The sequence below is a fragment of the Schistocerca piceifrons genome, chromosome 8 (genome assembly GCF_021461385.2).
Source record: "Schistocerca piceifrons isolate TAMUIC-IGC-003096 chromosome 8, iqSchPice1.1, whole genome shotgun sequence".
NCBI classification, from domain to species: Eukaryota; Metazoa; Arthropoda; class Insecta; order Orthoptera; family Acrididae; genus Schistocerca; species Schistocerca piceifrons.
In genome coordinates this window covers 270348600-270373914 of record NC_060145.1, presented here as the reverse complement: position 1 = coordinate 270373914, position 25315 = coordinate 270348600, and the positions used below count along the sequence as shown (strand labels likewise).

The 25315-nt window shown below is 39.0% G+C and overlaps 1 protein-coding gene across 2 annotated transcripts in view; it reads left to right on the top strand.

Moving 5' to 3' along the window:
- The window catches only part of LOC124711923 (deoxyribose-phosphate aldolase), a 202971-nt gene that overhangs the window by 174091 nt on the left and 3565 nt on the right, over window positions 1-25315 (top strand). Inside the window, exon 6 of one of the 2 annotated variants that reach the window (XR_007005542.1) lies at window positions 99-387. Coding sequence is in view for 1 of the 2 variants with exons in the window: in XM_047242180.1 (XP_047098136.1) it covers window positions 99-305 (207 nt within the window). In the remaining variant the exon portion in view is untranslated. Of the gene's footprint in view, window positions 1-98; window positions 1466-25315 lie in introns of those variants that run through there. The other variant, XM_047242180.1, reaches the window with a different exon arrangement.

The following is a 25315-nucleotide window of genomic DNA, read 5'->3' as shown; positions in this document are numbered from 1 at the left end:
AACTGCCACTGCATAGAATGTATTTTTTAATGGTTAGTAGTTAGTTTATGAGGATATATTATATACAACTAAGTTAAATTGTTTAATTTTATTTTCAGGTTGGTTTCAAACCTGCAGGCGGCATACGCACAGCTAAAGATGCACTGAATTACCTTATACTAATGAAAGAAGAGCTAGGAACAAAATGGATGTCCCCAAGACTATTCCGCATAGGAGCATCAGGGTTGTTGTCAGATATTGAAAAACATTTGTATCTCCATACCACTGGTAAATTTGCCAACACACAGGATTTTTTGATGGGCTGAGGGGGAAAATAGGATGACAAGATGGATGGAAGGACGACACACACACACACACACACACACACACACACACACACACACACACAGATATATAAACATTATGACCTTAATAAGTGGTCATTTCTCTGTGTAGTTTCCCTATTCCATGTATTTAATGTTTTTATATACAAACAATGATTAAATGTGCTTGCCTTTTGCTTGGCTGTTACTATATACTTGCAGATACACCCAGTCATTAATTAATTCAAGGGAAGTCATCTGCAGTCGATGTTCTCTATCCCAGATGGAATAATGTTTATTCTCTCAGTGACACCATGCCTGTCTTTCTGCAGTTGTCATATTCCCAGAAATGTATGTGACATTTATAACCTCTGTCACTTTTGCTTGTAGAATAAATACAATTACCTACATTAATTTCTGCACTGTGAGTGTTTTCCTCAGTTTCAGTGAAGGGTTTCTTTGTTTTCATGTGAACTTATTTGGGATGACTGTGACTGCCTATGCATACAAACATTCATACAATAACTTTTAACAATTTGTTGCCAGAGGTGGTTGCTACATACAAGAAAACTATTGATATAAGAAAGTTTTATATTTATTCATTGTTCTTGGAACATGCATTGTTGTATTATGGATTGAAATTTACTGTGTCAAAAGAAAAATTTATTTGAGAAAACTAGAAAATTATGAGATAGGTTTGCTGGGTGGCATTGACTTTCAGGAGGCATACTTTCATTATTCCCTATACACAAATAAAAGTACACTATCTTGGTTTATGGCACAAGCAGTTCCTTTCTGGAGGAAGAGAAGCGGATAGGTTGAGGGAAGATTAAGGAAAAGGTCAGGTCACTCAAACCTCACGATGACTGCAGTGCTTGGCTCTGGGTGACCCACTGTCTGTTTTTAATCTTCTGTCAACCTATACAACTCTCTTGTCCGAGGAAGGAACTACCACCACCAAAAGCCAAGATGTGTACTTTAATGTGTGTCTATTGGTAGTACTGAAAATTCATCTCCTTAAGTTAAGTATTGACAGCAATTCCGTCTCATAATTAAAGAATGAAATTTATGTAAGACAAAACTAATGTAAGTGAAATTTTGTTTGGATACCTGTTAACTGTATGTTGTGCTATTAAATTACATAATTTCTTTAGTAAGTCTAATACAGCCAGCATTACTCTTTCATTTTAATTTTGTCCAAATGTTACAGGTGTTAAACATAATTACTGATGCCGCTTTATGAAATATTAAGCAAAAATTTTGCCACATGAAAAACAATATGTTGGTACTGAACTTGCACTGGTGGTAATAAAATAACTATCATACAAGCTTAGGAATTCTGTGGCAGTGAAGTTAGTCACTGAAATGAACAACGGAGCAGTGCTCTGATTCATTACAACAGTTGGTACAATAACAGCTTTTCATTTAACAGCTGAAATTTATCTTTTATGGCACTGCCACAAAACAGCATTGACATCAGACAGCATCTGTATCCTTCGTGTACTCACTTTGTATCTCTACCATTGCCTCTGCTCTCTTGTACACCATAATACAGAGACACAATAAAGTTACACTCACAGTTAATGTATTTAGAATACATAGCTTCATGTTTCTAGAGTGAAATTTTCACTCTACAGCGGAGTGTGCACTGATATGAAACTTCCTGGCAGATAAAAACTGAGTGCCTGCCGGACTGAGACTCAAACTCGGGACCTTTGCCTTTCGCGGGCAAGTGCTCAGTTAGTAGAGCACTTGCCCACGAAAGGCAAAGGTCCCGAGTTCGAGCCTCAGTCCGGCACTCAGTTTTAATCTGCCAGGAAGTTTCATAGCTTCACATTTTACATAAATCCTCACAGATAATATTTTTGATTTGTGGCTAAACATTTCGATGGGTGTGATTTGAAAGGAGGAGGGGATGGACACAGGCTTTTAAGAAACAAAAATCTGTTAACATGTGACAATAGTTACTGCCAGGTTATTATTACATACATTTCAGTAAGTTCTGATTGTTTATTTACAAGATGATCAGAAGATGTATCAAGTCCAGTAAAACTGTTTCCCACTAGTAAGCAAAGTGAAATGTTAAAAAGGCTTAGTTTATTAATATAAATGCCAGTGCTCTAAATTTTCTCAGTAGTGTTTCTCAACAAGAATGTCGTCTTCTCTCCAGAGATTCCCATTTTAATTCACAGAGCATTCCTGTAATACTCACAGGTTGATAATGGACATACGGGTTATAAATCTAGCAGCACACCTCTAGATTGCTTCAGTGTCTGCTTTAATCTGACCTGGTGAGGATTCCAACTATTCACGCAGTACTCTGGACAGGGTTGCACAAGTGTTCTGTGCATGGTCTCCTAAATAGAAGAGCTAATGTTTCCTAGAATTCTCCCAATAAACTAAAGTTGTACATTTGTCCTCCTTATAATTGATATTATGTGCATGTTCTATTTCATTCATTTTGCAATGATGTGCATACATATTTAATTGATGTTATTGTGTCAAACAGCTCACCACTAATATTGTATTCTACTATTACAGGGTTGTTTCTCCCACACATCTTCATTTTCTACATCTAGCTCAAGCTTTCATTCATCACACCAAATATAAATTGTGTAAGTCGTCCTATATCCTCCTCTAGTCATTCAACAACACCAGTTTCCCCCCACACTACAGCATAATCATCCAACGGTTGCAGATTGCTCCTCACCCTATCTGTCAGATTCTAGAGAACAAGAACAATCCTATCACAATTCCTAGGGGCACTCCTGATGATACCTTTGTCTCTGATGAACACTTGCCCTCCAGGACAATGTACTGGGTTCTATTATTGATAAAGTTGTTGAGCCACTCACATATCTGAGAACCTGTTCTGCGTATTTTGGACTTTCATTACCAGTCTACAGTGGGGTGCAATGATAAATGCATTGTGGAAATACAGGAATATAGGATCTGCCTGTTGCCATTCAGCCATGGTTGGCAGATCATCATACAATAAATGTGCAACCTGAATGCTGCTTGAGTGATGCTTCGTAAATCCAAGCTGATTTGTGGACAGAAGCTATTCTGTCTCAAGGAGATGTAATGTATTTGAACTTAGAATATGCTCAAGAACGCTGCAGCTAACCAACATTAATGATATAGTTAAGCAATATTGTGGGTCTATTCTTGTTTACAGGAGTCAGTTGCACTTTCTTCCAGTCATTTGGGATTCTGCACTGGTTGAGAGATTTGTGATAAAGGCAAGCTATTTGATGAGTCTATGCTCTGTAAAACTAAATTGTGATTCTATCCAGACCTGGTGGCTCATTTCAACTCATTCAGTTACTTTTCAATGTCAGCATGATGGTATTTCAACCAAAGTACTAAAGTCTTTTACTTCTCGGGAATCTTACACTATTCAAATACATATGCTGCCTAATGACATTTATGTCTAGGCACTCAGTCAGGAACCGCGCGACTGCTACGGTCGCAGGTTCGAATCCTGCCTCGGGCATGGATGTGTGTGATGTCCTCAGGTTAGTTAGGTTTAAGTAGTTCTAAGTTCTAGGGGACTTATGACCACAGATGTTGAGTCCCATAGTGCTCTGAGCCATTTGAACCATTTTTGACATTTATGGTTGATAAAAAAAGTGAATTTAGAAAGTGCTGTACAATTCACAACTACCGAACTACCAGGGTAATCCCAAAAGTAAGGTCTCCTGTTTTTATAAGTACATAGACCTGTTTATTTCTACAATTGTTTACATCAGTTTACAGCTTGAACATTTAGCTATTTTGCTACATAATTACCATTTCTGTCGATGCATTTTTGTAGACGCTATGGCAGTTTTTGTATGCCCATGTCATACCAGCTCGGCGCCTTGCTGTTCAGAAAGTTATGAACCTCTTCTTTCACCTCATCATTGGAGCTGAATTGCTGGGACCACAATTAATGCTGACAGATACTGTGAGACTCTGAAAAACCCAAACGGGTAATTCAGAACCAGAGAAGAGGAATGTTGAGTAAGGAGGGCGTACACATTGTGATGTTACAAAATAAAAGTGATGTTATTCAATGGAAAGTTGGAAATTGAGATTTAGCTTACTGTTTTATCAGTCACAATTGGAGTAAGAAGCATGGATTGACCATTGTCATAAAATATTGCATTATGAGATGTGAATAGTTTTTACTTGCAGTTTTGCGTGGCTTGAGGCAGTCACAACTAGCGTGCTATTGATTAAGAAATTGCGTCTTTCTAATTACTTCATGATCATAGATACAATCATACCCGGTTGTGAAGTTATTGTTATGACAAAACAATTTCCTAAGGGACCAGAAAGTTCTTAAGGGCGCAAAAACAACTGTAACATCACACAAAAGGGAAATTCAATATTAAAGCTGATGCAAGAAGACGATAAAACAGTTTTCTTTTTATCAATGTAACACGCACATTGGACTGCTGATCTTGGTGTCTGTAATATTAGCAAAATGCATAATTAAAATGAAAATAATACTGAGGAGATAATAGGAATGAGCACTGCTAAATGATTCAGTATTCCCAGAACAAATATTTATTATAACTAAAACATATATTGTACCTTAAGCTTAGTACTACAATGACGGTAGATTTTTATGTCCGTATCATGTCCATTGAGCGCTTTTTTATACAGCCATTGTCTTCTTTGAGTCGCTCGTGCGTCGTCACGGTAAGTTATAACAGTTCTTCACACTTCACTCAAACTTAGACATAACACGTTTTTATACATTTAGTAAAAATTAGATCAGACTGCCACAAATCTGCATCCGTCTTACTTGAGAGAAACAGTACAAAGTCTTTAGCGCTCAAGGCTTCATTTGTTCTCCAGCGAACAAAATAGTGAAGGATCGTATATCTATCTGTATTTTTCTGTTTTTATTGCCGCCCAAAGACGACGAATTACATCATTAGAAAATTCCACCATCGCTATCCGACGCCTTATTATACATTAATCATTATTTATAACCAAGTATTTGCCTTCTGGCTGAAAGTATTAACTACTCATATTTGCTGTTTTAATGAAGTCAAAAATAGCGAATATCACATTGCCTCCCATGAGGAGAGGGGGAATGCCGAAGGATTACCTCGATCCTCATGTCCTCATGAGATATTCGTGATTTTTGGTGTGACATTTACATAATGTTACTGGCGTACTATGTACATAAATTGAAATTACATTTTTAAACATATATCAGATATTTATCATTTTTCAAAATAAAGTTTTTCATTCTTTGTTCATCAGTCACTTCATTCCATAATACCAAGATTAACATTTATGTGCATATTTAAGTTTGGTCCATATTTGCTTATAACAATAAGTGAACGTTCATTTCGCACTTCAGGGGATAGAATTCAGAAATTACTTTCTCTTGAGCTTAACAACTAATATATGAGTACAGTGAGTGCTTATTTTCACTAAACTAGAGTGGACAATGTACGAGCATCTGTTGACTCATTGTGGTTCAATTACAGTTTAATAACGTAGCACTACACTTTGTGATGCTTTCACTTTCTGTGCTAGCTGTCTACGGCGTTCATCATGCAGTACATCTGTCCTTTCCACTGTGGTGCCAGGAATTCAAGTGGCTTCCCGGGTTTTTATTTACAATATGAAACAGAAGAAGTGGAAAATTATTAGTATAACTTACAACCTATTGGATACATTTGTTAAGGATCGGGACTGGTCTGGAGTTCAGGGTCTGCCTATAGTGCACATTCATCTTCTTTGTCCATCAAGAGACAGGATTATAATTCATTTTAGCAGTGTTCAGGAGTGCCGGTGTTAATGGCTGTAAGGCCTGAGTAATCTAACAATCTACTTCTCACGCATCTTAACTTCAACTCAAGAAAATTGCTTAATTTACGTATGAAAATGTAGTCACACAAGTGTACAAATATCTTTCCTCCAGTATGTACGATGGAAGTCATGGCGGTTAGCAGTTTAAAGTTTGGAATGTTTCGTCACCCACACGTCAGCCACTCACAGCAGCTGCACAGTGTTGCATGAGCTCCAATACTCAGTATCCATTCGCGCTCAGGCTGTAACAGAGCTGCTGGTTGCTGCGTTCCTTTGTGCTTGCCAATTTTTTTTTTTATATTTGAGGGCAGACTGGATAACAATAGGCCTCCCTCAGCAATCGTTCTCTGTTTAAAAAAAAGTAGGGTAACGCGTGTCTACTATTTTTCGCATGAATGGAATTACCGACAGTTCACTGGGTTTACGCAACCGGTCCATAACAAACATTACCAAAGCTAGCGAAGTTCATCATGCTACGTGTCTCATTTCTCATAAGCACTGCTTTGCCTCGAAGCACACGTGCCTTTTACAAGTCGACCCTCGGTCTGGGTTAATGAACCAGGATCAAAAGGAACGGGCACAAGGAAAATGGATTTCATAAGTGGAGTGTCTTAGGAGACATTTTTGCAATAAAATCTGCATGTAAATAAAATTATCATAATAAACATAGGCACATATATAAATTTCAACCACTTTCATTACAGCATGCTTTGCTACTTCTACGTCTTACTCTGGTTATAGTCAGTATTAAGTTCAAATATCACTGCATTGCTTGCTCTTTAGATTAGCCTTCAATTAGGGTATTGAATGGTCGCTAGATTACACTGCAAATCTTCTGAAGATCTTTACTTGGACTTATTTATGATACAGGGGGGGCTTTCTGTGTGGTTATTTAGTACCTTGATTCTATTGAAATGAATTCGTCAGCTAACATTCCTCATATACTCTTTACATTGGGCTCAGATCACAGGGAAATAGTCTACTTTCATAGCAATTAATGGCCTCATGGAGTACTTACGCTACATTATTGATGCTTCATGGTTTGCCTCTATTGGTACTGTATTTCACCATTTCACCTAACTTAGTTTACTACAGCTTATTTTCTCCTTGCGTGAACACATGTGGGTTGCCACTTGTTTTTCCATTTAACAGCACGCTTTAACTGAACTTTAAGCTATTTCTTCTACGCCTGTCCACTGTCTGGACTGTTTGAACATGTACCTTTTTTTTAAGCAGGTAATTTGGGCTTTTACAACAGAACTTCAAGTACTTACATTACTAAAAATAAATCTATAAATCTTCTTGTACCTTGAGAGAAGTGCTTATTTACGCATCCTCCTCCATTTGTCACCTTTACATATTTATATAGATCCTGGAAATCACCTCGCAAGCACATTTTTTTTTATACTAACTTAAAGCTAAATTGAAATTCTTGGTGCAACCTCAAATTCCTGCTACAGCTTGTTGAAGAAATATCAGTTCAATGCCCATCACAATAAACAATTTTTCCATACTTAACATTTAATACTTAAAGTTTACATGTAGTAGCCGTTACCATGTAGTCAGTGCGCTGTTCAACACAATACTTATCATTAACAGTTCACCCAATGAAATTTCCAGTACGCAAGAGGCAAGAAACCAAAAAAGATTCTATCTGCAGTTGAGGCTGTGTCTGTAAACTAACTCTCCGTTTCAATGGACCAATCGCTCCCGATATGGAGCAGCTCTGAATCGGCAATGATAAAACTTTTGAAACAGAAGACACCTGTCTGAAGAGACATGATGACATCACATTGATGTTTGCTCCTGTATCAACAATGGCTGTGACAGGAATGTTGGCAATAGAATCTTAATCGAAGCCTGGACCTGTTCATCATAAATGTCATTAATGTCTTGAGCTTCTTTGTCACGTGCAAGGTCATCTCGTGAGTCAGTCTCATGGTCGTACCGTATCGCATTAACATACTCAGAATAGAGTATTTGATAGTACCGCCACTGGAACCGGCAGCGACCTCTAGGAGGCTGAAAGGCGCTGCCTCTAATTTTCCGGAGGATGTTTAGTCTGTCATTCATGGCCTTAAGTGTTTGTTCCGTTTCATATTGGTGCTGGTTATGTGGTACAAATGCCGGTGTAAAGGGGTAAAATCCACTGAGTGCATTCACTTGTGAATAGAATACTTGAGACGGCTGCTGTCGCCCGATCTTTTGGTTGCCGGCAAAACCATTTCCTTGTGAAGGAAAGTTCGCATTTGGTGCCGTTTGAAAATTGTTCCGCGGTCCTCTATCCTGTGAAAAGTTGTTCTGATGATGTGCTGGGTGGCCTCCACCTTGCCCATGTCACTTGCTATTTTTCGACCTATAACTTTGATTGTACACTGGCCCATTTGAAAAATTACCAATCGTTTGTGGAGAAGTTCCATACTACTCAGGCGCAGAATTAAAGGGTGGGTTTCCGTACTGATGTTGTACCTGGTGGTTGTAAATTGGGTGGTATCTCTGCTGATTACTGTAATTGGTTTTCTGCTTCCATTTAAAGTTATTGCCGTTAGCGTTTTCATAACGGCTGGCAGGTTGGTACCCGTGATCACAGTAGTGCACTCTCTCCTTCGGCACATTGATGTCTGCGTGCGATGCATTCTGCTGGCTGCCAGGGAAGAATTTGCCGCTGCCAACCTTGGAGCGCACATCCTCGCTAATTAAATCTAAGGAATCCAGCACAGAAAGGAATACATCCATGTCTTCTTTGGACACAGGGAGTTTGCTTTTGAGAATCATAATTACGTCCTTGGAAGAAATCGGAGAATCCCAGAATTTAATTTTTGCTAGATACTTCTCGAAGTATTGCCGGAGACTTCCATGCTTCTCATTGAAAATTTCCGCACCATACACCTCCTTCCTTAATCTTTGCTGTACCCCATTACTCCAAAATTTTGCCAAGAACATTTTCTCAAACTCTTCATAATTCCTACACGTGTCTACCATTTCCGTTCCCCATAATGCTGCATCACCAGAAATAAAGCCAGTGACACGATGGGTTGTATTTCTCGCTTCTGCGGATGAAAAACAGGAAAAGTGCGATGCTTAATCACACTTTCCTCTTGCATTAAACTTACAATTGTGGGCGGATCATTTATTTTCCCTACTCAGGACTCAACAGGGCTGTTGTTTTGCATGTAATCAGGCGGAGAACGATAAGGAGTTGACTGACATTCGTCACCGTCTAAAGAGTTGTTCCCTATAGTTTGCGTATGCGTGTGCGGATTTTCTACCCAGTTTCTCAGCATTCTGACTTCGTCCACTACTTGCTGCTCCCACTCGGGAAGATCCCGTGTAAGTGTCCTCCGAATCTGTCCCAATTCAGAAACCACTGTGTCTCCCGACTTACCAGGAGCAGCTAAGATTTCATAAGTTACATCCTTGACAGTCTCCCTAAGCTCCTCCCTGACCTTCTTTTCGATAAAAATATCTTTACCCTTTATCCATCCACCGTAGTGTTCCGACAATGCCTCCGCGTGTGCTTTCATGGTGCTCTTAACCTTCAATATTGATTGAGTCTATCTGCCTCGATAGATCCTCCACTACACCTTCAATGTCAGATACTACATTTATAACTGAGTTTATTCTTTGGTAGCTGCCTGAATTTTTGTGTTTAATGTTCCAGATACTTCAGCTATTTCACTTTTCACCTGTTTCTGCATTTTCTGAATTTGATCACTGATCTTAGTTTGCACCTCACCCAAATGGGTATTTAATTCAGCCGTAATTTCTTTATGCAGATCTGTTTTGGTTGTGCCTAGCTCTGTTTTTAATGATTCGCTTACAGCATCTAATCGGGCGTTAACAGTCTCATTTTGTGTTTTTACTGATTCGCTTACAGCATCTAATCGGGCGTTAACAGTCTCATTTTGTGTTTTTATAGTCTCATTTACTGCGTCAAACTGTTGTTTCAGCATTTCCATTAACGCACCGAGGTCATTTGTAGCTGCAGCGGGAAGAGTTTGGACTTTAGGGTCACTTTCCACTGTTACAGACATGATTAGTTCAGTTTCCACACGGGAACCTACCGTTCGCGATCGTAAAGCGTATGGAATACTATTAACGTCTTCACTTCCATCTCCTGTTGTCACCTGTCTCTGTTTACTATCTGCCATTTTCGTCAGTAAATCACGTGCTACACAAGGCTTTCGTCGTTTGTCAGTGACGTGGTGAGTCCACTAAGAGCACCGCTCTTGCGTGAGCAACAAATGAAATTCTATCTGGTGAGAAGACAAGATGGAACCTAAACGTTTCAGACAAATGAATGAAGATGCTCTTCACTGCAAATGGCACACAATATCCACCATGTTGAAAATGTAATACAGCTATTCTAACAATGGAAAAAAATTTCCATTATCAGACTACAAAGTATTTTACTTTGAAAGATAAAATAAAGCAGATTTTCTATAGTGGGAAGGAGATAGAAAGGATGTGGATCGACTTGGAACAGCAACGTTGCTACTGAAGCACTACACTGCGTATGCAAAATTCTGACTTACTTTTTGATGGCTTGGTTACCGCTATGTTGTCTCAGCAAATTCGCGTCTCTTTTCTTTTCCTTTCTCTCGATAATTAAACTGCGTTATTGACCAGCATATTTTCCGTCATTCTCACAGAGAGATGATGTGTACATGAAACGACAGAACATTTATTAACACAAGCACATAGAAAATGTTCCAAGAATTTGAACTAATTTTTGATCAAGTCCCTGTTCGGGCGCCAAGTGTGATGTTACAAAATAAAAGTGATGTTGTTATTCAATGGAAAGTTGGAAATTGAGATTTAGCTTACTATTTTATCAATCACAATTGGCGTAAGAATCCTGGACTGACCATTGTCATAAAATATTGCATTATGAGATGTGAATAGTTTTTACTTGCAGTTTCGCGTGGCTTGAGGCAGTCACAACTAGCGTGCTATTGATTAAGAAATTGCGTCTTTCTAATTACTTCATGATCATAGATAGACTGCCACAAATCTGCATCCGTCTTACTTGAGAGAAACAGTACAAGTCTTTAGCGCTCAAGGCTTCATTTGTTCTCCAGCGAACAAAATAGTGAAGGATCGTATATCTATCTGTATTTTTCTGTATTTATTGCCGCCCAAAGACGACGAATTACATCATTAGAAAATTCCACCATCGCTATGCGACGCCTTATTATACATTAATCATTATTTATAAACAAGTATTTGCCTTCTGGCTGAAAGTATTAACTGCTCGTATTTGCTGTTTTAATGAAGTCAAAAGTAGCGAATATCACAACATTCTCCTTGACAATGCTCACTCACACATAGCTCGGCAAACCGCTGCTCTCCTGGAACATAATCAGCCACCCACCCTATATTCCTGACTTGGCACCCAGTGACTATCACCTGTTCCCTAGGTTATAAGAACATTTGGCCAGAAAGCGATTCAGCTCCGATGACAAGGTGAAAGAAGAGGTTCATAACTTTCTGAACAGCATGGCGGCGAGCTGGTGTGACATGGGCATACAAAAACTGCCACAGCATCTACAAAAGTGCATCTACAGAAATGGTGATTATATCAAAAGATAGCTAAATGTTCAAGCTGTAAACTGATGCAAACCATTGTAGAAATAAACAGGTCTATGTACTTATAAAAAAATAGGAGACTTTACTTTTGGAATTACCCTCATAGAAATAGAAATAATTTCCATGTATAATATGCATTCCTATCTAGGGTTCAGAATTAAGTTTGATATACCACAGGTGACAACATCAGTCAAGAATGTGAAAAACCCAATATATTAAAAAACAAAGAATTTCTCATAACCCAATCTCAAAATTTATCATAATATTGGGACGTGGAATGTAAAGTACACATAACTTTAATATTTGTATTAAACAGAGCTTCACTCTGACAGTATACATTGAGAAGCCGAAACAATATGACAACATGCCGCCACAATACTGGATGCCATCCGGTGTTGTTTTGGGCATGTGAGGCAGTAACAAAAGTATGTGAGCAGAGCAACCTAGCAAAGGGCTGCAAATGGGTAAATCCATTAAGATAAGTGACTTTGACAAAGGGCACATTATTATTACACAAAGCCTGTGAACAAGTATATCCAAAATGGCGAAGCTGGTCGAATATTCAAGTGCTACTGTTGTGAGTGTCTACGGAAAGAGGTAGGACAGTGAAACCACCACTAGGTGCTAAATGGTTAAATTGTCCATGACTCTTCACAAAATGTAGGGTTCAGAGGCTTGTCTGTTCTGTAAAGTAGGATAGTTAGTGATCTGTGGCATCTCTGCTGAAAAAGCACAGTGCTGGTACTCACAGAAGTGTTTCAGAGCATATCGTTCATTGTACGTTGTTGAACTTGGAGCTTCTCAGCAGACCATCCCAAGGTGTTCACATATTGACCCAATGACATTGTCAGTTATGATTACAGTGGACATGGGACCATCAGGATCCAACCATCGATCAATGGAAACATATTGGCTCTGGATGAATCACATTTTTGCTACACTAGGTCGCTGGTTGTCTCCACAAATGCTGTCATCGATATGAATGGTGGTTCTAAACATGCAGCATGCTGTGGATGCGGGCTGCTCTTGGTGGTATTGTGCTATGGAGACATTCTCCTGTGCTTATGTGGGACCTGTGGTAGTAATCAGACACATGCTGATAGCTACAAACCACCTGCATCCTTCATGCTTGATGTCTTACCCAACAACGATGTCATCTTTAAGCAGTATAATTGTCCATTTCTCAGAGCCAGAACAGTGCTTCAGTGGTTTGGGGAGTATTATAGTGAACTCATGTTGATGTCTCTGTGACCAGATCTGCCTGATGTAAATCCTACAGAAGCCATCTGGATCGCTATTGGGCCGAAAATGGACAAACAAGCTATTAAAAAGGTGATCATAATGTTTTGGCTCATCGGTGTATAGACAACTGACACTGATCTGTGTAGAGTTTGCTTTGAAGTATTAGATACAGACAGCAACAGTAGTGTTTGTGCCCTTTCTTCAAAGTAGCTTTTTTTTTCATTTACATATATAAAGTTATCAGCTGTAATGCCATTTGTTCTTGCTATACTTAAAAGAAGTAGGCTGCTGTTGCTTTTTTTTCTGTCAGCATGTAACTTGAAACATCTCTGAAGGCTCTCTTTCATGCTGGGACTTACAAAACACCTGGGAATTTATGCTTGTATGCATGAATGACTATGATATCACTTTAGCCATCAAACAAATTCTCACAAGTATAATTATTATAACCTCTGACACTTCAGTTAAGAATCCTGATTACATAGTTCTTGATTTATTTGTTAAAACTGCCATTTTCATCCTTCCAGTATGCACTCTATCCACTGTCAAGAATCATTCGTCAAAATGCACTGATTTTAACTACCATCAGATGTTCCTTTTTTTCCCTTCTTTTCTCAAGTCATCAGTCTTCCATCTAGTTTGATGCAGCCTGCCACGAATCCTCTCACCAATATGAATAGTCGTTTCGTTGCCACTTCCCCCAATGATTTTAGAAATGCTGATGGAATGTTATCTATCATCCCTGCCTTATTTGATGTTAAGTCTTCCAGAGCTCTATTAAATTCTGATTCTAATACCGGATCCCCTCTCTCTTCTAAATCGACTCCTGTTTCTTCTTGTATTACATCAGACAAATCTTCCCTCTCAGAGGCCTCATTGTGCTATTTCCACCTATCTGCTCTCTCCTCTGCATTCAATGGCAGAATTCCTTTTAAACTCTTAACATTACCAAATTTACTTTTAAAATTTCACTGAAGGTTGTTTTTACTTTCTTATATGCTGAGTCAGTCCTTCCAACAATCATTTCTATTTTGATTTTCTTCACTTTTTCATGCAGCCTTTTCATCTTAGTTTCCCTGCACGTCCTCTTTACATCGTTTCTCAATGACTTGTATTCCTGAATTTCCCTGAACATGTTTTTACTTCCTTCTTTCATTGATTAACTGAAGTATTTCTTCTGTTACCCATGGTTTCTGCAGTTACCTTCTTTGTACCTATGTTTCTCTTTCCAACTTCAGTGATTGCCCTTTTTAGAGATGTCCGTTCCTCCTCAACTGTACTGCCTCTTGAGCTATTTCTTATTGCAGTAGCTATAGCCTTAGAGGACTTCAAGCGTCTCTATTCATTCCTTAGTACTTCCATATCCCAGTTCTTTGCGTATTGATTCTTCCTGACTAGTCTATTCTTCATCACCACTACATTGTGATCTGAGTTTATATCTGCTCCTGTGTACACATTACAGTCCAGTATCTGATTTTGGAATTTGTCTGGCCATGATGTAATCTAATTGAAATCTTCCTGTATCTCCCAGTGTTTCCAAGTATAATTCCCTCTATTGTGATTCTTGAGCAGAGTATTCGCAATTACTAGCTGAAATTTATTACAGAAATAAGTTAGTTTTTCTCCTCTCTCATTCCTAGTACCAAGCCGATGTTCTGCCATAACCCTTATTTTTACTTCTTCCCGTACAACCACATTCTGGTCTCCCATGGCTATTAGATTTTCATCTCGCTTTATGTAGTGCACCCTTTCCACATCCTCATATACTTTCTCTGTCTCTTCATCTTCAGCTTGTGATGTTGGCATGTTACCTGAACTATGATTGTCAGTGTTGGTTTTCTGTCGATTCTGATAAGAACAACGCTATCGCTGAACTGTTCACAGTAATGGACTCTGTGCCATACCTTGTGTTCATAATGAATCCTGCTGCTGTTGATATTACCTTAAACTCATCTGACCAGAAATCCTTGTCTTGTTTCCATTTCACTTCACTGACCCCCACTATATCTAGGTTGAGCCTTTGCATTTCCCTGTTTCAGCTTTGATCACTGACCATAATGCCTTTGATTTGTTTTCACTATTCAATATAAATCTATTATTTGCTAGTTCCTTGGCTGCCTTTACAACTTTTTAAAAAAATATTTTTGTAAGCTTTTACATTGGTAACAAAATCAGGACTCTTTTTATGTTTTAGATCCCCATGTAGCAGTCTTTTTCTTGCACTTGAGATTTTTATTCCTTCAGTAATCCACTTTACTTTACTTCGTACTTTCTTATGATGTACAGTAAGGGGGAAAGTTTCATTAAAAACATGTAGAAAGTTTTCCAAGAAAGTAGCAAAATTTTCAGAGCATGAAATATTATGATCTATAGCCCTCTCCACCTTATTTAATCTATGATATTTTCTTTGCTGAACTGGCGTTTTGTGTAGGTTTTTTTTTAATTTTTTTTAGCAAGGTTCTATTGTTTTTAGTAACTCCATAAACAGAGCGCCATTATCAGAAAGTCCTAAATCTAAACAAAACATATTTGCCTCATTATAAGTGTAATTGGTTAAATATTATCTATACATGTTGCGAACATTTTGTTTACTTGAGTAAAATCAGTGAAATTTGTGTTGAAACCCGACATTTGAACCATACAAATGAATTTTGTTGAGTTATTGGCTTCACTGGCTAGATGTATGTAAGCCAGTGTTCATTCAAGCATACAATCTTCATATTTGGTATTTCTGACAAAATGATTTGCAAGTCGTTAGTTTTGTTTCTCAGCCATTTGTGTAGTTTGAACTTAACCCATTTATGTTCAAGTGCATTACGAACATATTGTTACTTTTTTTTTTTTTTCTTCCTAATGGCATCTGGTTTGAAACGCTGTTTGTGTATTTTCGTTTTAACTTCGTTATCAATTTTCACACCACATCTCTGCATACCAGTTTCCCTTATTAAGTATGGTCTTACATATATCACTATACGTATGGCTGAATGTTGCCTATCCTAGCCTGTTTAGATGCAGTCCATCTTGTCCTACACATTTATCACTGATAAATTTATTTGAATCCACGAATACTGAACCAAGTCTGTTACACTGCTCTCTGATGTGATTATTTAACCTGTCTACATACTTATCACTTACCGATCTTCTGTGCAGGATAATATTTACATGTAACTTTGGTGATGGGTTCATGTTTTTTGCTGTCTGAATTAGATTTCTTGGTTCGTTTACCATCTCTTCTTCACTGCTGTTTCACAGCGAGTTCGTCCCCATACACCTTTGTAGTTTCCATTGCGATGTACTGGAGGGAATGCATTTTGTTTCGTTGTCTGCATGTTCTTGAGGTGATTATTTAATTGATGTATACCTATCCCTGGGCAGGCATCAATTTTAGTATTCGATACTGCAACATTTTTAATTAGTGGATCACCAATTACTAAGAATTCATTTCTGGTGCTTTGTTTGCCACATTCTTGAAGCTCCCTTCCTTTGTTTTTGTACTTTACTGCAACCCATGTGACATATTTTGTATTTCTTCAACATATTTTGTATTTCTTTCTACGTGATTTTTGTCATCATCATCACTTTTTTTCGGTTTGCGTATCGCTTTTAACACTTTGAGTCTGACCTTTTTTTCCATTTTCCTTCACTGATTCATTGTTTCCATGGATCCATAAACATTTTTCATTAAACAGTTTCACGTTTTATTGCTTCAGGATTACAATTTCTTTTATGAGAGTCTCAATGTCACTATTCAGTAACTTGATAATTTCGTCTTTTGAATTAATCGTTCTGAGAAAATCTTCACGTTCATCACTAACACAGTTATGACATGACCTCCCTATATCATCATTTACGAACTTGAGATTCACGTTCGCACACCTTCCGTGTAACCAGAAGTTACATTTCACACAGAGAATGCCTTTAATCACATGTTTTTTGCATTCTTTACACCATGAGTTATGAAACTTCTCTTTAGCTCAGACTGAAGTGTCACTACGTTGTTCTACTGGCACCATTTTGCACGTGTATGTCCATTCTTTTACGTAAGAACACTACTCACTACGTCATCAATCAACATTTGGGGAAACCATGGTCAACTCATTCCCATTAATCTAAGGAAGCAAAATGTGAAAATACATCAAGAAAGAACAAAACATCAAGTCATTTGCATGGAGAAGCCCAAGAGAATACTCTAGACAAGGTAAATTAGATGTGTGTCCACAACAGTAAACCAACTCAAAAGTCGACATAAAAGTTTTCTGTGTTTGGTACCGCATCATAGACCCAGAAGAAGGCCGCTGCAATCGTGGCCGAAACGTTGGCTTTTCTATAGCAGCAGTAGTTTTTACATTATGACGCGGTACCAAACCCAGAAAACTTTTATGTCGACTGACTCTGGCTGCGGAAGCCTATGCAATTATATCAACTCAAAAGTGTCTCATCCTATTCATAAAACTTCACACAGGAAGGGAAAGAACATTGCCAGTTTATAATCAGTTCATAAAATATGAAAGGGTTAAGGCTAGAATGTGATGTGGTGTGACAGAAGTGCACATTTGTAAAGAAGATTTCAACTGGCAGACCGATGCCAAAAGATCATGTGTAACCCATGGCAGAGAACAGCGATGATCATGACGTCACTAAAACAATTTCTGCAAGGGCACACGAGGGGTAGGAGGAGTACTCGGAGTATAAATATCTGTAATCTATGGAAGTTCAGCACGACAAGGCATATGAAGCCCTTAGTGGTATGGCAGAGGAAAAAGGGGGAGGGGGGGGGGATGCTGTATTGCAAGTACGAGGGAAGGTGAGTAGAGGAGGAGGAACAGCTCACTTTCACTAAAAAGTGTGTTGCGTGAGGCAGGGAGGTGCGGTCTAATGTACAGGTATTTAGAGGGAAAGTGGAAGCGTGCGTCTAGCATTTGATTTGAAAGCACAGGAGGAAATGTGTTCCAGCAGCATGATGATAAGTATGCATAAAAACATAGTAGGACAATGCTATCTAACATTGGGGTAAATACCAATAATTATCAGCACAAAGTGGTACCCAATTTATACATGAAAGGGTTTTAACTTTTGTGTCACAAAAACCAAGTGCAAGGCAGCACAGGCAACAATGTTTAAGAAGGCTCAGTTCAGATTATTAGTATAGTATTTGTTTTAATTTTGAAACAGAAATAGTATGACACAGTGCATCTCTGTGTTGTCCAGATAAAAACCACGATATAGTTGCCTCAAAATGACAAAAATTTTGATACAGAAAAACCAAGATGAAATAAGGAATACTGCAGTTAAAAATTCAGATTAAAATTATGCTGTTTAAGACAGATGAGCAGGAAAAGAATGCTTATTGTTTTACTGGACACAGGTCAAGAAAATTTTGTAGTGAGGGGCTGAAGGGATATGGTCAGTTAAGTAGACATAGGAATTGAAACCGACCTATTATTTTTAACCCTAATGGAAATAAATGTTTGTAAATTGATAATGGCTTTATCTTGTCTGCAGAGCAGAGGAACATTATTTACGAAAATTAGATGAAGGTTTGAAGAGTAACATTGCAAAAAGAGGCTGCACATTCCACATTTAATGACAAAACAAAATACTCAAGAAAGCAACTTGTAAAAAGTAGTACTGTAGAACAACTTTAATAAGGTAAACACAATGCATTCCTTCAATGGGCAAAAAAATCATTATCAACAAAAGAAATCTACAAGCAAAATACACTACATCAAAATTCTACAAGGAAGCTGAATAATACAAATTGCCTAATATCGTCAAATGAGAAAACAGTGGATGAGAGATGATAACTTTAAACACCAAAAATCTTCAGAAATGCTTAAAATCTCCACAAAATACAAATAGGTGTGTGCCTGGGCCATGCTTCTCAGAAAAGCCTTTAACATTTACTTACAACCACTTAAAATCCGTACACCATATGATAGTCAACTGAGCATGTACATTGTCCCAAATTCTTTGTTAGAGAAAAACCACAACTTAAAAGGCAGACAGTAGACAAAAGATCTTTCAAAAAGGCAATGGTGAAATAGTTTCCTATGAAGTTCATTACAGTTTATGCTCACTGAAAACTTATACTGTACAAAAACTAGACTTAATTACTGTAGCCAAGACGAAGAAGAAGAGAAATGGTAGCATAGCTGGCTTTCGCAAGGAGACAGCTGTGCTGATCCACGTGTTTACACCATGTGGTCTGTGCTTTTCAAATGTTCACAGGTAACAAACTTAGACGACTCCAAAATTCATTGGTGTCTCAACTGGAAACTTGCGGCATGCTAAAATGAATGATGGCTAATGGTTTTACTCTGACCTCTGGCGGGTGACAGTGTAAAATGGACCATTTAGCATCACTCAATCATCATCTCTCATAAATTAGTATTCATTGTATCATCCTCAACGTCCACCAAAAAGCACTAACTGTACAACAGAAACATCACCACTTAAAACAACTGACACAGGAACTCTTGCTTGCATATAATTACCTTCAACCAAATTAACCTCTGGACATCTTTCCTGCTCGCAAATAACTTCATACATTATTTCACCACTATCCTCTGGGGATAACAGATAAATGTCATCATATCCTGACCTAATTTCAGGCGTACAACAGATCTATCCTCCTCCACCATTCATTATAACTCATATTAACATAAGTCATTTAATACATCATAGCTTCATGCATTGAGTTAACCAGTTACAAGCTACTACCACTTATAAAAAACATAAGGCATGGACAGAGAGAGAGAGAGAGAGAGAGAGAGAGAGAGAGAGAGAGAGAGAGAGAGAAAGTTCAGTCCTCTCATTCTGAAATCTGGCGTGTTCTATAGGTTTCGGCAACACAGGTGATAATCACATAATTATATCTGTGTATATTTGGAGCCTCAAGTCACCTAGTCCCTCTAGTAGTCTGATAAACAATACCAAGATGGTCAGAATCTAATGATATGCTACCTTTCTTACAAGACCTAGACACAGTGTTTGCACCTGTGCCTGGTATTGCAATAAAAACAAATTCCCATCAAGGCACAAGTATTTAATGCACTGATTATTTCAGCAACCTTGCAGCTAATGCTCTCACATCTGTGAAGCAAAGGGCAAGTGTCTACATTCATTAGGACACAAGAATAATATTTATAGCAAATATGAAAAAAATAGGATGGATCATTATGTGAAAGCAAAATGGAAGAAAATGCCAAGGACTGCTGAACGACTGTACATGCCATCACATTTTACCAGGTGCAAATCACTGGAGATAAACTGAAAACAGTCAAAACATACCTATAGAAACTTCTCATCACAGTAACTAGGCACAACATACTTCAACAACTATAGGGTTTAAAACAAGGATAAGAAATCCGCTGCAGTACCCAAGTCCAACAGAAGTATGTGTCTAAGTTACATAGACATTAACTAGCCAACCAGCATACAAATGGTTCAAATGGCTCTGAGCACTATGGTACTTAACATCTTAGGTCATCAGTCCCCTAGAACTTAGAACTACTTAAACCTAACTAACCTAAGGACATCACACAACACCCAGCCATCACGAGGCAGAGAAAATCCCTGACCCCGACAGGAATCGAACCCGGGAACCCGGGTGTGGGAAGCGAGAACGCTACCGCACGACCACGAGATGCGGGCAACCAGCATACATGTTAAGTGCTTATACAAGGAACAATTACACATTCAGCACATCTCACAATAACTACACTCACAAAAATTTAAAGTCCAAATTGCTCTAAGTAAAGACACCTCCAAACAAAAAGCAATAACTGTATAAGATGAAAATTTTAACTTCATGCAATGTACTTCTAAGTATTGAAAGGAAGAATGGTGCATAAAACCACAGCTTAGTATCATAATGTCCAAGAAAATTTTCTCTCTAAACATATTTGAGTCTGTCATATGATGTGCTGTGGGCTTCTAGCAAAATAGTTCTGACTCTCAACGTTTTTACATTACAGGCAATAGGAATCAAAATGACAGCATGTCATACAAATACTGAGCTCTAAAAATCATGGTACTTGTTCATTTAAAACTATAATTTACTAATCTGAAAGACCCTGTTCACTCTCTACAGTCTCCTCACAACAAAATGGCTACAGTGCCTCAACATGAAGCAACATGAGGACGACGACGATGATGATGATGATGATGATGATGATGATGATGGGTTTGTGGGGCACTCAACTGCACAGTTATTAGTGCCCGTACAAATTCCCAGCCTTCACTCAGTCCAGTCTCACCACTTCCATGAGTGGTGATGAAATCATGAGGACAACACAAAATCCCAGTCCCCAGGCGGATAAAATGCCCAACCCGGGCGGTAATCAAACCCGTGACCCCACGATCCAGGGGACAGCAACGCCAGCCACTAACCACTAGACCGTGAGCTGTGGACTGCATAGCAACATGTACGGTACACTTGTCATATTGTGGTGCAGGGAATGCAGTGGTGGTGGCGACAGCACTGGGGCAGTGGCTGAGGACCATACATATGCAGTACCAGTGTAGCAGCGACGGGCAACGGCAGTGTCTGACCGCACGGCAGCAAAAGTAAGTGCTCCTGGCATTGAGGCCAGGACCCTTACTTACACAGCAGTAGGGGTCTTCCCGGTGGTGAAGTGGCCAAGTGTGTGCAAGTTGTGAATGTGTGAGAATTTTCTACTTCTTATTAAGGACTTTATCCGAAAGCTGAATATTTTTTAACATTTGTTTTGATTGCATCTGTTTGTGTCTCAGCACCTCCCCTATGTGAAGAGTAGGTGTCCTTTCCATATTGTTGCTAGACACATGAAATAATTCTTCTTCTTCTTCTTCTTCTTCTTCTTCTTCTTTTTCTTGCATTACGGCCTCTGTAGGACCACCGGTAGCCCCTTCGTGGACTGCATTTTCCTCTTCTTCTCCCAGAACCTCTTCATTCTCTCTTCTCCTCTGCCGCTCTTCTTCCGAGATCTTCAGATTCCATTTCTCCTGGCAGCTCCACTGGTGACATTCTAATCTTTTCCTGTATTCTTCTCTGTCATTGATCTCCGGCGCATTTGTCAGTGTATATTTGTTCCTCCAGTTTTCCTTTCCTTCGACCTTGATCCCCAATTCCAACCAGTCCTTCCAAAGTTCAACAATCCATTTGGTTCCTGTCTTTCCCCTTGTCCTCCCTGTTGTTTCCCACACTCTCTTCGTCATTCTGTCCATACTCATCCTAACTACATGCCCAGTAAACCTTGCCCTTTTGAGTCTGATTTCCCCAGATATTGTTCTCATGGTCTGGTACAATTCTTCCCTAGGTCTTCGCATCCACCTCTCTCCACCCCTTTTGGGACCTAGTATTTTTCTCAGTATTTTCCTCTCTTCTTTCTCTAGTTGCTCTGCCCCATTTCTTCCTAGTGTCATAGTCTCAGCAGCATACAATTCTGCATTCCTCACTGTTGCCTTGTAGTGGCTTATCTTTGCCTCTGTGGATATATTCTTTTTATTGTATACCTCTCTCGTCATGCAGAAGGGTGACCTCATCTTTATCCTCTCTGTTATTCCCTCCTTGCTCCTGTTCCTTCCTGTTATAAATTCTCCCAGGTATTTAAAATTGTCCACCATTTGCACAGTGCCTTCCAGTGTTTCCCAGTTTGCAGTGGTGTTTAATGTCTTTGTCTTGTTATAGGCAATCCTCAGTCCCACCTTTCTGGCTACCTTAAGTTGTCGAGTTGTGTCACTTACTATTGCTATGTCATCTGCAAAGGCTAGGCAGTCCACTTGAGCCCTGTTGTCCTTTTTGTCCCCCACATGGGTCTTTGATATTCCCATTTCCTCATTTATTGCTCTCCACTGCCTGATCACTTCGTCCAGTGCTATATTAAACAACAATGGTGACACTCCATCTCCCTGTTTAACACCAGTCTTGATCTCAAATTCTTCTGGCAGTGCTCCTCTGAATCTCACCCTTGGTTTTCTGTCTGTCAGAATTTCTTTTATGAGTTCTTGTGTAGTTCCATCAAGTTCTCTGTTCTTCAGGATCCTAACAAGAGTCTGTCTGTCGATGGAGTCATATGCCTTTGTGAAGTTCATGAAGGTTATTACTGTCTTTTTGTTTTTTTAAGGCCCTATGTTCTATCAGTTGCTTCAGGATAAATATCTGTTCTACACAACCTCTTCCCTTCCTGAATCCCACTTGGTAGTCGCCAACTGTACTTTCTACCTGTTCTTCTACTCTCTTGAGCAATAGTTTTGACAGCACTTTGTATCCGACCTCTAGTAGCGATATTCCTCTGTAGTTGTTTACATCCCTCTTGTCCCCCTTCTTATGTATTGGTACTACAATTGCATTCTTCCATCCTTCTGGCAACTTCTTTGTTCTCCAGATCTGGTGCATTATGTTGGTCATGTTGTCTATTGCTTTGCTGCCTCCCCAATTTATCATCTCGGCTGCTATACCATCTTCTCCAGTTGCCTTATTATTCTTCAGATCACTTGTGGCATGTGCGACTTCATCCCTGGTTGGGGGGCGTGGCTCTCTCTTCTGTGTCAGTCCCCAGTTCCAGCTCTTCTTCAGGTGGTGCACAGTTCTGCAGGTCGTGAAAGTGCTCTGCAAAAATCCGACAGTTCTCCTTCACACTGACAGCCAGCTCCCCTTTCTTATCTCTTACAAACAGTTCTCTACCTTTGTATCCAATCAGACTCTTTTTGAATTTCCCGAAAAAGTGTCTGCTGTTTTTCCTGAAGTTGGTCTCAATCTTGTCCAGTTCCTGCTTCATCTTCCGTCTTCTGGTCCATCTTATTTGTTTGGGCTGCTTCCTTTCTTGCTCCTAAGAAAACTTCCCATTTTCCTGGGTCCTTCTTGCTGCTCCAGTCTCTCCAGGCTTTCCTGCAAGTCTCTACCACTTCCTCACATTCCTTGTTCCACCACCAGTGCTTCTGTTTCTTTTCTTCCTTTCCCCATAGTTCAGCCTGTTTAGCCATATTTCGCTTCATGTCGTCCCATTCATTGAATGATTCAATTCCTTCCTCATATCTGGATCAATTGTGAAATAATTCACTATACACATAACATCCTGCCCACAGTACTACTTATGGGATTATTGAAACACAATATATGCACTGGTTACCATTGTGTATTGAAATCTCAGTCGTTTTATTACAGATCACTAGTCCACATTTTACAATACTCATCTAATACTGTTATGATTTTCAGTTATAATAGTCCCCAACACAGTCTTGCAGAATGTGTATTACACAATAGTGTACTCTCGACTTGCTCTTCAAACACAGTGTTCTCAAGCTAGAGCAGTCAGATTGATCTACGAAGTGCAGTCCATAACTTCAGGGACTGCCTATATTTCCAGTCTTACATTAACTATTTGCTTAATAGCTGTTGAGTTTTATGGTCTGAACCCTATGAAGTAGGCATGTTGATGGGTACTATTCTATAAATTGTTTGTGTGTGTGGATTTCTGATGCAGCTATGTGTGCATGGGTGTCCACTGTAATATGTTTAAGATACAGGAATTTGTTTCAGCAGGAATCAGTCTCTTCATTTTATCTCATGATGTGATACTAATAAATTCAACTTAACATTTTGTATGCAGAATTCAAACAGATCATCATAGATTTCCTTTCAGTGCAGGCATTGCATAAATGTTGATTACTTGTTTGATCCCGTCACAGCAATTACAAGGACAATTCAGAAAATAAAGACCATTTGTGCATACAGTATGTCCACTTGTCTTGTGCCAGCCTTTCATTGGTTCTGGTATTCAGTGTGATATGGACAGTTGATGCATGTGGCTTTATGGCTCTTGCCACTTCAAAAGTGCAGAAATAGCTGTGTTCATGGCTGTGCCAATTATGAATCCCACCTACTGCAAGATGCGAGTTGGTGGTAGTTTTTCGCAGATGGACAATGTTAGAACCTGTAACATTCACAACAGACTTGTTACTATTTATGATGAAGAGAGAAGGGCTACCCTCCATTATCACAGATGGACTGAAACAAAACGTGGATCACATCATACGAGAGATTTGACAATTCACACTTAGTGATATGCATGAACAATGTCAGGAAGTGTCTTGTTCATTTGTGCACAAAATTGACACTCAGCACATAGGGTACCACAAAATCTGTGGACAGGGGGGTGCCATACAGCATCAGAAAGCTGCAAGAATGGGTGTTGCCTTAGCATTCTTGGAGCATTACAAAAGGGACAGCAACACCTTCATTGACCAGACTGTTACAGCAGATGAAATGTGGGTTTCTCATAACACCCCCATAATGAAGTGATATTCTATGGAGTAGTATCATCCTAGTCAGCATAGAAGCCAGTCAAGTTCAAATAAACTGCATCAACTTAAAAACTGATAGC